This window comes from Rhinoraja longicauda, chromosome 29 (assembly GCF_053455715.1).
Source record: "Rhinoraja longicauda isolate Sanriku21f chromosome 29, sRhiLon1.1, whole genome shotgun sequence".
NCBI classification, from domain to species: domain Eukaryota; kingdom Metazoa; phylum Chordata; class Chondrichthyes; order Rajiformes; family Arhynchobatidae; genus Rhinoraja; species Rhinoraja longicauda.
The window spans coordinates 14,856,343-14,872,321 of NC_135981.1; the positions used below are offsets into that span (position 1 = coordinate 14,856,343).

At 37.5% G+C, this 15,979-nt stretch overlaps 2 protein-coding genes across 3 annotated transcripts in view; one reads left to right on the forward strand and one right to left on the reverse strand.

Annotated features, from left to right (window-relative positions):
- The window catches only part of wnk4a (WNK lysine deficient protein kinase 4a), a 61,232-nt gene extending 55,240 nt beyond the window's left edge, over window positions 1-5,992 (forward strand). For both annotated transcript variants that reach the window (XM_078424910.1, XM_078424911.1), the window contains exons 16-19: window positions 339-435; window positions 1,354-1,876; window positions 4,191-4,393; window positions 5,434-5,992. In XM_078424910.1, the coding sequence (XP_078281036.1) occupies window positions 339-435; window positions 1,354-1,876; window positions 4,191-4,393; window positions 5,434-5,525 (915 nt within the window). In that variant the 3' untranslated portion in view covers window positions 5,526-5,992. The remainder of the gene's footprint in view (window positions 1-338; window positions 436-1,353; window positions 1,877-4,190; window positions 4,394-5,433) is intronic.
- Window positions 5,993-6,312: 320 nt separating this feature from the next.
- On the reverse strand, window positions 6,313-13,402 carry coa3a (cytochrome C oxidase assembly factor 3a). Its single transcript, XM_078424912.1, has 2 exons — window positions 13,177-13,402; window positions 6,313-7,895 (listed from the first exon to the last, which is right to left on the reverse strand). Exons 1-2 carry the CDS (start codon window positions 13,367-13,369, stop codon window positions 7,789-7,791), a joined length of 300 nt encoding a protein of 99 aa, XP_078281038.1. The 5' UTR covers window positions 13,370-13,402; the 3' UTR covers window positions 6,313-7,788.
- Window positions 13,403-15,979: the final 2,577 nt, after the last annotated feature.

Genomic DNA, 15,979 nt, shown 5'->3' on the forward strand with positions numbered 1-15,979 from the left:
ATGAAAACAGAAGTAGCAAGTCAGGTCAGACCTGTGGAGTGGGTAACAGCAGTAGAATTTCTGAAGCAATTTCATAGCATTTTAGTCTCTCATCAGGACTAAAAAAATCATTAAACTGAAATATTAACTCTAAATCAGTAATTTCTTGCAATTTTATTAATTTACAACACACTAATGGGACCAAGTTGAAAAACTACATTTCAATAAATAGAAATTATCAGACATTCTACGTAAACAAATTACAATATGTTCAAGGATTATTTTAAATATCTTTTAACTATTGGGTGAAAAAGAATGAAAAATACCTTTCTAACTGAACTTTGATGTAAATTTAACAGCTATTGGATATAAGTAACAACAACATACCACCACTGAATGTAGCTGAGGCCTTAACATCACAGTCGGGAAAACTATCACTGCCTTCTATAACTGAGGGTAAGTAATAACTACAATTGCAGAATTATACAAAGTTGCTGCATTGAACTATTTCAACTGGTAACCATTTGATTCTTCCACCCATTCATAAATAACGTAATTTCTAATGTTTGTGTAAACCTGTTGCATATTTGTTCCAGTGATCATTTATACATTTAATAAGCATAATTTAATAAGCATAATAAAATATGGCATATTTTAATCTATATGTTGAAATCTATTTTCAAAACAATTATTTGAAACCAAATAATCACACAAGACACATTTTCTATAACATTTTCAGCCAAGGCATAAAGGGTACAAGTTGTTGAATGTGGAACATTTGGACATTCTTGTGATATATCTTGTAATCTTCTTGTCCATTTATGAGGGACATGGATGAGATGAATAACCACAGTCTAAAGTATGAGGACATAGGTTTAAGGTGAGAGGGGAATGATTTAAAGGGAACCTGAGGGACAACTGCTTCTTACAAAGGGTGGTGGGTATATGGAAGGAGCTGCTTGAGAAGTTGTTGATTAAGAGTACAAACACAACCCATTTGCCTGTATTTGGTCCATCTATCGATTGGTCTCTTCTATCGATATTTCTGACCAAATGTCCTTTAAAAGTTGAGTCTTCTCATTAAAATACAAAGTGCTGGAGAAACTCGGATCAAGCAGCATTTGTGGAGGGAATCAACAGACAATGTTTTGGGTGGGGACACTTCACTTTTATCATTTTAGTGCATATCTTTGATTCATTTTCTGTGAATGTTGTGATCAGGATTTCCTTATTTTATGATTTAATGTGTCTTCCAGTAAGAAAAATCGATGAATAAATTGCTTACAAAATTGTATCTTTATGCAGTTCTCTTATAAGATGTATGAAAATTATTTGATTCTGGAAGTCTTTAACAAATATTTTCAATGTCTACAGAATTCAAAAATGTTCAACAATCTTTACCATTTCAGTCCCTTCCAATGGGACACTTTGAGGGTTTGAAAATTCATGATCTAACTAGAAAGGATTCTCAGCTAACAAAACAAGGGGACCCTCAAACAAAAGACCAATTAGTTCCAGGCAACTACACCATTTTGCATTCAACGATTGCGATCAAGGATTCATTGTTGGAGGTTGGATCAAGCGTTGCATCGGGAGGTTATCAAGACTGCAACAACAGCAGCGCCCCTCTGCCAATTTCACCCATACAGTTGGCACAGCCTTCTTCAGATGGTCCTGATGCTGGTGCCATCAGTCACTCTCCAGAGCATAACAGAATAGTGGTCAGTTCCGGAGATGAAAAACAAAACAGTGATTGCAAGTTATCAGATGAGCACAGCTACTCCGTACTATTGCCTGGACGGATGCAGCATCCAAGGGCCTCAATCTACGTCAGCAGCGATGACTCTGAAACTGATGACGATGAGATCTTTGAAGAGCTGCAAACTCTGAGGGAAAAGTAAGCATGGATTTACGTCCAGAACTTGGAAATCAGATAACGCTGGAGATGCTGGATATCAAAAATAAAATCAGAAACTACTAGAAGTACTCCACAAAATGCTGGAGTAACTCAGCAGGTCAGGCAGGAAGGAATGGGTGACATTTCGGGTCGAGACCTTTCTTCAGACAGATGTCAGGACATCAGTCGGAAGAAGGGTCTCGAGCCGAAACGTCACCCATTCCTTCTCTCCCGAGATGCTGCCTGACCTGCTGAGTTACTCCAGCATTTTGTGAATAAATACTTTCGATTTGTACCAGCATCTGCAGTTATTTTCTTACACTAGAAATACTCCACAAGTCAGCCAACATCTCTGCAGAGCAACAGAATTCATGTTTCACATCTCTATCTATTTCTACGGATGTTACCTGACTTGCTGAGTGTTTCTAGCATTTTTTGGTTTTTATTTATAGCTATTTTGTGAAACGTGTGATTTAATGGATTAGATTAACTGAATTCATACTTCAAAGATCTTTTTATTTGAAAACTTTCTCCTATTCGATTTCCAATTTTATACTAAATGTTTTCATTTTTTAAATTTCCTGTTTCTCAGTTAAAAATAAGTCAAGATCTATGTTGAAAGGTATTACATCAAATATTGCAATTGCCTTGATTATTATTATTTTTGCTTAAATACCATTAGTGGAGACCAGTCCGATCTACACATAGAAATGTCATATTGTACCACAATTGCTATTCTCCAATGGCTGTAATAAGAGGTTGTATTATATGCTCTCTTAGGATGGCAGGAGTATTGGTCCAATATTTTAGCTGAATTGATATTTGGTAAGAAATACTTTAAATTTGGAAAATGCTTGTAAATTTAATACATTTCCAAAAGTCAGTCAAGAAGCAGTATTAGAATATTGTCTTCATATCCTTTCCAACTTTCAAAGATAACATGAAAAATCCATTTAAAAAAATCAATTTACGGGTTCATTCGTTATGCAGTAATGCACTCACAATTATATAACCTGGTTTTATATCCATACACATGCTATTTAACAAGACAACTGTGCAGTTGACACAAAATTGTACACAAAGCAATAAGATTCCTACATTTCAGATAATCCATTGATTATTGGCTCAGCAACAAGAGACAAATACCAATAAAATTACCTATATCCTTCCTTTGTCCCGCCCCCTGAAATCAGTCTGAAGAAGGGTCTCGACCCGAAACGTCGCCCATTCCTTCTCTCCTGAGATGCTGCCTGACCTACTGAGTTACTCAAGCATTTTGTGAATAAATACCTTCCGATTTGTACCAGCATCTGCAGTTATTTTCTTACAATAAAATTACAAGTATAAATCTGCATAATGAGATTGCTCACATCTAATCAGTGGGTGGGGTAAAAATAGTATATGATTTTTAGAAATAGTTAACATTTTAGATTTGTAACCTTTTGTCTGAACTTGAAATGAGCCTTATGCAAATTCCTCATATTTTAATTGGATGTGTGAACGCAATGCTTGAAATGGACTGATCCATTTCTCAAAATTGAGCTACCAGTTTATGATTTTTTTAAAAAAGATCTGAAACAACACTCAATGATGTGAGCTATTGCCAGCAGTTCCGTTCAGAACAACAAGCATTGAGTTGCAGGATCTGGAGTAGAATCCAGACCTCCAATAATGGAGAATGTGCAAGATACATTTACAGATTCACAAGGCCTGTCAGTTGGAGGCACACAAAATTACAGGTATCCTGAGCAAAGCACAAAAGGCTAGAGGAACTCAACCAATCACTAGGAGTCTGTGAGGGGAATAGAGAGTCGTTTCAGGTCAGGCTGAATGAGGAAGAGTTGCAACCCATAACTTCACCTGTCCATTCCCTCCATTAATGCTGCCTGACATACTGAGTTTCTCCAGCCTTTTGTTTTTTGCCCAGTCTGTCAGTTCTCTTCGCTACTGGATTCCAGTATTACAATGAAAAAATGATTGTTGGATCCTGCACCAAAAATCTGAAACCGTAAATCGATTTACGTGGAAATTGTACAGCAAAGGATTAGGAGGCATTGAAAAAGATTTTATATACAACTATTTTGCTTTTATTTTAATGTTTTAAGTTATTCATATTTTAGTTCATTAGTTAACGTTTAATCTTTTTATTATTTTTTTCTTCAATATTTTTACTTTAAAAATGCCTATGAGTACCAAATACTTCATAACCTGCTGAATATTTGCAAATCTTGCCATTTGTATTTCGGGGGGTTTCCTGCATTTGCAGTATTTTCCTTTTATGTCAGTGGCTGAAATATCTGTGTTAATCCAACAGGCACATGGCAGAAGTTCAGAGATTGCAGGCAATGCAGAAAAAGGAGATTGAGCAGCTGTATGAAAAGATGGGCAAAGTGCCTCCTGCGGGTATAGTTTCACCAGCAGCAATCCTGAGCGGAAGACAAAGGCGTTTGTCCAAGGGCAATTTTAACCAAACCCGCCGTAACAGCCTGCAACGTCTCGAACCTTTACAACAAGCAGGTAGCTATAATACACTCCTGCAGTGAGCAGACTGGAAGTTTAAATTACTTTGGTAATTTATATTGAAATATTAGGGTGGGTTTCACAGTGAATGAACCATAAAAACTATACCTGTCCCTTCCCATATGGCAGCTAGCTAGACCCAGCAGGTGCTGTAACAATGTGATACAACTGCTGGGAAGTGAGTCTGCTCTTGAAGTACACTCTTTCATGGCAACCACAGCACAGAAGCTTACAGCACTGAAACAGGCCATTCAGCCCAATTCATCCAAGCTCAGTTGGGGGAAATATGGAGGTTGTTAAAGCCGAGGGAAACGCAATGTCACCCTGTATGGTTGGGAGCCCAAATGTCATGGTGTGACTCAAGCATTTATTGCTACAGGGTGATCAAAGGGCAGTCAACACATGTGGATATGTCAGTCACATATCACTTCCAAAACAAAGTCATCATTGAGGGGATGTCCAGTGAATTACTTGACAGAATTTTAAACCACTAACAAGTGAAGTTGGCAGATGTAAGCAGGACATGAAAATGACAGTGCTATAATTGTTATTTTGAACTTTCTGCTCTGGCTTTTGAGTTAATAATGAAGGCCAAAGATTTCTCCCAGCTGCTCATATCTCTCAGCATTGGTGGAAATGTGCTCTGTGCAATCTTGCGTGTCAATAGGTGTCTAACTGACACTGGCCAAAAGTAAGCTGCTCCCCGAACCAATTGCAGCCAGAAGTGTCCAAGCCAGTTTCTGGAAGTTGCCGATAGATTGGATAATAATTATTATCAAGTGCAAAATGTTTTTTATTTGCAAATGTTGTATTAAAGCATTTGTAAACGGTCTTGAATTTTGATCATGTTTTCTCATTTCTAATTAAATAGTTTTTTTTGGTTTAGCTGCATCTTATACTCCATTGGATTTGTCATATTTTCCTTTTCTCACATTTTAAGTGTTTTTAAGATGAGAGAAGTAGTTATTGATAATACTATTCTATGTTTACTGTACTTATTCCAATGCTAACGTTACGTTCATCTTGTATTCCTGCAGGCTTCAGCAGAAGGAGTTCCTTAACTGGCAGCTGCAGCTCACTAGATCAACGCCAAACCCAGTCCACTGTTGGTGGGGGTTACTTTTCCTAATAGCTTCTAAATGGTTATAAACAGTTAGCCTTCAGAAGCTAAGGCTTTACACGGTAAATTTAAAGTAAATGGAGCAGAGATATTTCCGTTTCTAACTGCAACTAGGATCTGGGACGATGATACCTCAAGAGCTTCAGCTGAAGAAATCACCATTTGTTGATAGCTTCTTGAGCAATTACTGTTGTAATCAGTTTGGACATGGGCTGATCTGTGATACAAGTAGTGAACAGTCAGCTTTCTGATATAAAACATACTTTGTTTTATATGAACACAGGAACCTGAAGCCCAGAGGAGAGCATGATGATCCTCGTCATCATATTGAAAAGATATTGCTTTTGAATTTTTTTCTTCCAAGCACTAATATTTTTTAGAAACACTAAGGAAACAGCATTGTTTAAATCAGATTACTTTATCTCAAGTGAAAGTATTTTAACAATATTTTTATCATAATAAATATTTTTCCTTACTACAGAATTTTTTCATTAAAAATAGTTCTTGATAATCTTTAAGGAAATCTGATCAAATCAGATTTTAAACCAAATAAGAAAATAAACCAGGTAATAATTTTTGCCTTAATTTTAGAGAATGTTTGTTAACCCTGTAAACAATGTTAAGCCAACTCCATAAAATAAGAACACTGGATGCTAAGCAGCCAATAAAAATCATTTTTTATATTTTTGTATTAAAATGTTTTTTCGCTGTCACAAACTGTAAGGATTGAATTTATTCATTCTGGTTGTCTCTGTATATATATGTATAGTGTGTAAAGTTTAAACAGTAAATTATACAAAGATTATATTGATAATTGGATGCCTAATTTTAAAATAAGCTATAAAAGTAACTTTCCCAAATGGAAGATTTATTTTGCTTTATAATAAACTTTATATTTGCTTCTATTAAACACAAAGGTGTCATTTCACCAGAGAAGTTTTCTCTTTTTGTAAAATATTTTATCTGTCTGAACTGCAACGCTGACTTTAGTGTAAATGTGCATCTAAAAGCAAATGTATATTTGGAGACAATTATTGGTTATCTTAAGAAAATTGATCTTGTATAAATCCTTATGATTCAAACCATTAACTGTATACACTTGTAATGAGAAGCTGGATAAATTATTTCACTTTATGATGGAAATAGAATTTACATAAATTGTGTACTAACAACTTCAGGATTATAAGGACCATTTTTACAAAACTGCAAAAATACTGAACTTGGTTTCTCTTCGGATCTAAAGTCACATCTTTATTTTAAATCAAACTCATTTTAACAATTCAAATTTAGGAAAGCCACACAAATGTAAATGTTAATTACAAGTTTTTGTACCAATATCTTGAAATCAGAAAAAGTTTGGAAATCTGAAAACAAGAGTGCAAAACTCTGTGCAAACTTCTGTGGCTTAGTGACATGAAATAGTAAGGACTTAATATCGCTGCTGGTTTTCATAAAATGTTTAAACTTGAGGTTTGCCTTCTGTTTCAGAAATAATAGCCTCAGCAGTCTGGTATGTCCAGTCCTCCCAGGTAATAGTTGTAAAAAATAAAAGTATTGCTGAGTCACCATTGTAAGATCACATGCAACTATAAAGAGTGAAATTTAACTGTGGGGTAGAGAAAGGGTTACAATGATCATCAGGCTAGTCGTCTCTTCTCCCCATCCCCCTTTCACCACTTCCCTTTTCTCTGCAACTTAAATGGCATTTTTTTCCGTTTCTGATTTAAAAGTAAATGACATGAATTGCTAAATCTATATCTATTTCTCTCTGAATATGTTGCCTGACTTGCTGAGTAGTTCCAGCATTTTCTTTTAATATTAAAGGACTGATATCTGAAAATGTGTCACCTCCAATCTTTTATAGGTTTGTGTTTAAAAAGGCCCGTCATATTGACCAACATCAAACAGATGTACACAAAAATAACTACAATTTTAAATCACATATTTATAATATGCACATGACAGTTGAGCATTTTCCGAGGAGACATCCAACAACAATATCCATCAAAGCAATCAGCAGCTATTTCTTCAATGTGTATGTGTAGCTCAGTTATCTTAGGTAAAAGACTATCACATGCAAAAAATTATTCCTAAATCATGGCCAAATAAATGGCAAAAGTGAAAATAACAGCCTCTGTCAGTTAGAAAAAAAAATTCTTCTTGATTCACCATATTTAATTTTTTAATCACTTGTTAACTACGTATTTGGTCAGTTTGATCATTCACAAATCAACAGAGAAATGCTGTACACAAATTCTATGAATTATCGGTTTCAGTTTGCTGAGGTCTTGGAACCATCTTTTGTTCGAACACCTTTTGCTTCTTCTTCTAAATCATCCAAAAATCGTTCCTGAGATACTGAATAAAATGTGTATCCATCTAAGATATTATTAAGGAAATATAGATAAATATGAACAGAATTGTTCTAAATCTAAAACTTTACTGTCGTAATACCACTGCGACTTAAAAAAGTTAAATGTATGGTACATTCAAATATTAGTTCTCAGTTATTTAGTTAGTTAACTAGAAATAGAAAACAAAACGCAAGTTATTGCAAGGGGTGGCACAGTGGAGTTGCTGCCTTACAGTGCCAGAGACCAGGGTTCTTCTGTAGGTTAAATGGCTTTGGTAAACGATACGGTGGTCAATGCTGGACAGCACGGACTTGGTGGGCCGAAGGGCCTGTTTCTGCAAAGTATCTCTAAAGTCTAAAGATGCGTCTATTATTTGTTCAAAAGGGAAATTATCGAAGTTACAGATTTCTAATATAGAGCTTACCAAATTCGCCACCCATCCACAAGTTTAAAAAAAAAAGATAAAACAGCTTTATTATTATGACCTCAATATAAAAGATTTGTATAACTAACCACAAACCCCTCCACAGATGCTACCTGACCCATTGAGTTTCTCCAGCATTTTGTTTTGTTCTTATCCCCAAAGCTTACCAGTCTTCCAATCTTTTTATGGTTTTACCATTTGTTGCCTAAATCAACCAATCCTCCTCAAAATGAACCACCTTACACATCTCCCGAAACAGATGTGAACAACAGTCTTAAAGCTAGTTGCTGGTTGACACTACTGTGTACATACTTCCAATTTGTACAAGCTTCATTAAGCACCATGCTCTACAGTTCTATTACCAATTTCCTAATCATACTGCCTCACCTCAATGTGTAATTCGATTTTAGCAGCCAGTTTCCTATGGAGTCACGTAACAAACGAATAATTAAATAACTTACATTACCTAATTTCCTATGTCAAGTAAGTTTTCAACAGCAGTGTGATAAAGCTGGCTTCATCTCAATTCTGCATCAAGGCCTTCCACGCACAAATCCTGAAATGTGATGTGGGGTGGAGTATGCCCATGAGACTTTTACTTTAGTTTAGACTAGAGATACAGCGCTGAAACAGGCCTTTCGGCCCACCGAGTCTGCAACGACCAGTGATCCCTGCATTTATACCAAGCCAATTAACCTACAAACCTGTACATCTTTGGAGTGTGGGAGGAAACCAAAGTTCTCGGAGAAAACCCATGCAGGTCACGGGGAGACCATACTAACTCTACAGACAAGCACCTAGAGTCAGGATCGAGCCTGGGTCTCTGGCGCGGTAAGACAGCAACTCTGCCGCCCTTGTGGAAAAATATATGCCAGGGACTAAGACTATGCCTCCTAGCTTAGCCAACGGTCAAAACCCAACATTTTAATGTTTCCTGGTATTCAAATATTTCAACTTTACTGTAAAAAAACCCTCAAAATATACAAAAGCTTAAACATGTAAATAATTGTTCAAATAACAATCAGAAAGTGACATACCCATCCAAATATCATATGCTTATCTTCATATTAACCAACAAAATCCAGCCCATTATATCTTCACAAACTTTTTTCAGGAATAAAAAGGCCTAGGATCTCACAAGCTTTTTAAAAGTGTTTTCAACCTGCCTTGACACCTCTGACATTGCCTCTCATGTTCTTCTGACCAAAATGTAGCATTTTCCATTTTTCTGGTTTAAATTTTATCTCCCGCTTGCCCACTCAATCTACCAACCTCTTTGCTTCACCCTGAAGTCTACTACCATCCTATTCATAGTTCTGTACATTTTGAAGTTTTGCATTAATTAAAAAGAAATCATTGACAAAAGTAAATACTGCAGTTGATCAATTTTGTTATTAATGTCAAAATGATAAGATTTTCAACCAGCTAAACATGAAGTGGATTGACTTTTTTTTAAATCATTCCAAACTCAAGAGCAATGTAGACACTGTAAATAAAATGAAAGGCACGAGGACGAGGAGAACATCACTTGATTTGTTCTGGCAATGACGAAACCCATGATCTATACCAAATCACATGGAAGTTCACCAAGAGACGCTGTTTTGTAAAAGAGACTCCACAGCAAGAATCCTGCCAGACATAGCATTTGCACCAAGCATTTGTCAGATACATTTCAAAATGATTTGTAACACACTGCAAGCATGAAGAGCAATGAAATAACAATTAACCTTGAAGATTGGGGTCCAGCTGCAAGAGAAATATACAACTTCTCTCAGTCCAATATTGCTTTCACTAAATATTATTTTTTCTTTTGTATTATCGGCCAGATTTAAACGCACTAACTTTAATTTCTACAAACATCCCGATATGCTGTTCTCCTATTACTTTAGGAGATAAGCCTAGCTTTTACCCTAATCATAGAAGAGTACAGCGGCAGAACAGGCCCTTTGGCCCGCAATGTCCATGGCGAACATGATGCCAAGTTAAACTAATCTCCTCAGCTTCTTAATATTTTTTAGTTTAGTTTATTATTGTCACATGTACCGAGGTACAGTGAAAGCTCTTGACTATCCAGTCAGACTATGCGATTACAATTAAGCCATCCACAGCACACAGATAAAGGATAAAGGATACAATGTATAGTGCAAGATAAAGTCCAATTGAAGATAGTTCAAAGGTCTTCAATGAGGCAGATGGAAGGTCAGGACCTTTCTCTAGTTGGTGAGAGGACAGTTTAGTTGCCTGTTAACAACTGGGAAGAAACTGTCCCTGAAACTAGAGGTATGCGTTTTCAAACATCTGTACCTATTGCCTGATGGGAGAGGGGAGAAGAGGGAGATACGAGGCTGAGCATGGTCCTTGATTATACGGGTGGCCTTGCTGAGGCAACGTGAAGTATAGGTGGAGTCAATGGACACAAGATTGGTTTGCGAGATGGTCTAGACTACATCCACAACTCACTGCAATTTCTTGCTGCCTTGGATGGAGCTATTCTAAAAAAACAGGCTGTGACACATCCCGATAAGATGCTTCCTTGGAATTTGTAGCTTTCAACCATCTCTACTTTGGCACCATCAGATTTAGATTTTTTTTTTAGATTTACAGCGCGGAAACAGGCCCTTCGGCCCACCGAGTCCGCGCCGCCCAGCGATCCCCGCACATTAACACTATCCTACACACACTAGGGACAATTTTTACATTTACCCAGTCAATTAACCTACATACCTGTACGTCTTTGGAGTGTGGGAGGAAACCGAAGATCTCAGAAAACGCCCACGCAGGTCACGGGGAGAACGTACAAACTCCGTACAGACGGTGCTCGTAGTCAGGATCGAACCTGTCTCCGGCGCTGCATTCGCTGTAAGGCAGCAACTCTACCGCTGCGCCACCGTATACTGGGGTATATTAGCTGCTTTGTTTCCTGAAATCAATCACGATCTCCTTTGCTTTGCTAACATTGAGAGAGGTTATTGTCTGCACATAATCCACATTCGTCCATTCGCTGCATATTCGTGCCTATCTAAAACCCCCTTAAATGCAACTATTTTATCTGTCTCCACCATCAAATCTAGCAGCTCGTCCCAGGCACTCACCATTCTCTGTGTAAAATACTTGCCCGCTCGACTCCTTTAAACTTTGCTTTCTCATAAGGTCATAAGTGATAGAATTAGGCCATTCGGCCCATCAAATCTACTCCGCCATTCAATCCTGGCTGATCTGTCTCTCCCTCCTCACCCCATTCTCCTGCCTTCTCCCCATAACCTCTGACACCTGTACTAATCAAGTATCTATCTATCTCTGCCTTAAAAATATCCACTGACTTGGCCTCCACAGCCTTCTGTGGCAAAGAATTCCACGGATTCACCACCCTCTAACTAAAGAAATTTCTACTCATCTCCTTAAAAGAACGTCCTTTAATTCTGAGGCTATGACCTCTAGTCGTAAATTCTTCCACCAGTGGAAAGATCCTCTTCACATTCACTCTATCCAAGCATTTCACTATTCTGTATGTTTCAATGAGGGGCCTCCTTATTCTTCTAGACTCCAGCGAGTACAGGCCCAGTGCCGATAAATGCTCATCTTAAAGCTTTGCCCTCCAGTCTTTGACATTTCCACCTTAGGAAAAAGGTTCTGACTATCTACCCTATTTATGCTTCACATAATGTTATTCACTTTTATCAGGTCACCCCTCAATCTACGGTTCTCCAGGGAAAACAATCCGTCCTTACATCAAATACCTTATAATCCAGGCAGCATTCTAGTAAACCTCTTCTGCACCCTCTCCAAAGCCTCCACATCCTTCCTATAATGAGGTGAACAGAACTGCACACATTACTCCAAATGCAACCTAACCAAAGTCTTATAAAGCTGCAAAGTTGCATCATGACTTTCATACTCAATGCTCCAACTGATGAAGACAAGTCTATCATATGTCTTCTTTACCACTCTATCTACTTGTGTTGCCACTCTCAAGGAGCTGTTAACCTGGACCCAAGAGCGCTCTGTGCATCAACTAGATACCAATTTAAAATTCTCCCCTCTTGCATATTCTCCCCTATTTGCCTATGGCCTCCAATTCATGCTTTCTAATGTACCTGGATTAATTATTTTCCTATTGTTTTCACGCCTTATTCCCCCAAGTCACATTTACCTCTCAAGTTTAATGTCAGGATCATCTACAGTATAGTTGCAGATTCCTAAACATCACCATATCCTAATTTTGCTTCTTGTCATTTTTAACATTTTGAGAGCAGACCCTGCACTATCACCATGTAAACAAAAAACAGAAAGCAGTCCTGACACAATAGGAACACCTTTAGTTCTTTGTCGCTTACAATATTCAATTAAAATTGCTTGCTGCTACGTACCTCTGTAGATTTCTGTAAATAACGTACACAGCTTTGTTTAAAAAATGTTTCAATCTTGTATCTGTTTTAAATTGTTCAGAAAGGGAGAGAGTTTGGAAAACAAAAGCTTAGGTGAATTTGAAGGTGATGAAGCTGAAAGAAGATGGTTAAAGTATGCCTGGAGAAGGAAACGGGTGTAACTCAGAGAAAATCCAAATTCCAGAAGAGGAAAGAAGCAAAACTGAACGCTAAAATAGAGTGGGTGGACGGCGGGTGAATGGAAGTAAGAAACAGATCAACCCTGACCTCACTGCATGACACAACTGGCTGCGGGATTGAGTAATAATAAACTAGACATCTGCGTACACTTGATTTTCCCACATAAATGGCAACCTCACAAGTTGGTTCGGTCTTCCATACAAAGATGTTGGTCATCAGCAAATAACAGTAGCAACAACAACTGTATGAAGCCCAAGCTAAACACAAAAATGCATTCTTGCCTTTGCAAACCAGAAATGAACATATTACAAGGATACAAATGCCTAAGACGATGGCTCCGATTGTTAAACCCGTGATCACGTTCCTTCCTCGCCGGTTCGGGAAATTTTTTTGCCACTGAGCCAGCTCTATTCTCCGTATAAAATTTAGCTGTTCTGTGGTCAGATTATCCTTCTTCGGGTCTATGCGTTTAGCAAACTCCGCTTCTCCCGGTGATTTTCTTTCCGCCATGTTTCTCGATCACCAACGTGATTACTTTGCGGAAGGTCAACTACGGAAAGTTGGAGAGCGTGTGTCAAACCGACAATGCGAGTTACTCGCATTGCTTAGTCTTCGAAATTAGCTCACGAGCACAATACCATGCATTCACCTCTGGGCGTGAAATAAACATAGAACGGGCAAAATACATTTTCAAATGTCTGTAACTGTGGAAGAGAATATAATGAAAGAAAAACAGGGCGAAAGAGAGGCAGCAGCTGTATGAGCTGTCTGCGTGGAGTTTGAACACTCTCCATGGGTTTCCTCCCACATCCCAAATGTGTGGATTTGTAGATTCATTGGCCTCTGTAAAATTGCCTTTAGTGTGCAGGGAATGGATGAGAAAGTGGGATAACATTGAACTAATGTGAATGGGTGATCATGGTTGCCGTGGACTCAGTGGGCCAAAAGGCCTGTTTCCACACTATATCTTTCAATCCTTATGTTTAAATTTGTGTGAAGAGAAATAGGGTTCGTGTTTCTGGTAGTTAAGATAATGATAGTTAAGAGTCAAAATGTAATAACAAGGAACTACAGATGCTAGTTGACTCCAAAGATGGACACAAAATGCTGGAGTAACTTAGCGGGCAGCATTCCCTGGAAGCATTCTGGTTTCAAAATATGGAGGCTGGAATTAGACATAATTAAAGTAAATTTCATCATATATTCATGCTGTTTAATTAATTAGCAATAAGGATCATAGTACAGAAAGGTCATGAATATACTGTCAAGGATAAACTCCAGCTCCCTTTGATGTTTCCTATCAAATGGATATCTTTAGCCAAATACGATCACATTAGGTTTCTGCAAAATAACTGGAATATTTTTATATATTAATGTTTCTTTCACTATAACGGCCATTATTCTTCAAAAGTATTTCACTAATATAAAGTGCTTTAGGAAATCCTGAAATCACAGAGGATGCTGCACAAATATGTCTTTATTTTAGTTCTACCAGAAGTTGTTGTTGGGCAAGTTTCATTTTCAAATAATTTTCAAACACTGGGTGGCAGTATAGGGCTATGGTTAAAAAAGTCGAACTCTAGCTAATGTTCCATTTGGGTCTCTTAAATATTTACCTGCACTAACCCAACATCTCTTGATTATTTTAATAACATAATTTATTCAAAAAGAACTACAGATGTTGGTTTGGAAATGGAGAAAATGGATGGGTATCCACATCTGACGTGAGAGGACGCTGGCGTTGATTATTCGCCGCTTTTCCGTCAGGATAGTTTGTCTGTTTGTCTGTTTGTTTCTATGTTAATTGTATTTGTAAAGCGCTTTGTGCATGTGTTAAGGCGCTATATAAAATAAATATATTATTATTATTATTATTATCTATCCATTTTCTCCAGAAATGCTGCCTAGTCTGCTGTTACCCCATCATTTTGTGTCTTTCCTTAAGATTTATTCATCTCTTTTTTGAATAGACTTAGGAATTGAGTCTCCATGGACAGTAAATACCAAAGATTCACCACTCTCTGGGAGAAGAAATTTCTCGATATTATTTCCCAGAACTAACCCTTATTTTGAGCTTGAAACCCTGGTTATCAACACCACAGCCAAGAGAAACATTAATTTGACATCACAACCATTAAAAATTTATATGTTTCAATGAGATCACCTCTTTTTCTTTGAAAATCAAGAGAAATCAGATCCGGTCTCCTTACACCACAAACTGCCATTACAAGATCAATCTGACAAATCTTTGCTGCATTCCTCTATTGCAAGTATATTCTTCATTATGTTAGACCAGCCCTGTATATAATATCCCAAAGTCAATATCTCCAGACACCCACTTAATTGGAGCCAAATGGAGCTACAAGAAACAGCAGTTGCTGAAACTTGAGCATAAATCAAAGTGCTGGAAGAACTCAGTGCCAGGCAGCATCTGTGGAAGGGGTGGACATATTTCTACCCTTGAATTTAAATTCTTGCAATAAAGGCCACCATACTGCCTTCATAACTGCTGGCTGAATCTGTACATTAATTTGATAAGACTAATTTGTATATAAAATAAGGACAGGTCTCTTGAGACCTCTTAGTGGTCTCTCAGGCCTCTTAGAGGAATTGAAAACACGAGGACATAGGTTTAAGGTGAAGGGAGATTTAATAGGAATCTAAGGGGTAACTTTTTTTTCACACAAAGGGTGGTGGGTGCACAGAAAGAGCAGTCAGATGAGGTAGTTAAGGCAGAGACTATTGCAATGTTTAAGAAACAATTATACAGGTACATGGATAGGACAGGTTTAGAGGGATATGGGCCAAACGCAGGCAGGTGAGTCTAGTATAGATGGAACATGTTGGTCGGTGTGGGCAAGTTGGGCCAAAGATTCTGTATGATTGTAGAGTCCACACTGTATGACTCTATGTCTAAGAATTTGATTGAGCAGTGCCCAAATTAACTTCATAATAGTGTTTTCCAACTGGGATATCAGAAGACCCAAATTTGGTTTTTTTTTAACCTTTTTAAACTAGATCAACGAGTGGAACGAAAGTAAAAAAATACTGGCTGCACTTAAAGATTTAGATTTTTGTAACCTTTTCCTGCACTAACCATACATCCCTTGATTTTCTTAA

Bases quoted from the DNA above. Each gene is read 5' to 3' on its own strand.
- coa3a (XM_078424912.1), bottom strand. From the start codon at position 13,369: ATGGCGGAAAGAAAATCACCGGGAGAAGCGGAGTTTGCTAAACGCATA. The intron at 7,896-13,176 runs GTATCCTTGTAA...ATAATATCTTAG, and splicing joins AGCCATCGTCTTAGGCATTT to ATGGATACACATTTTATTCA.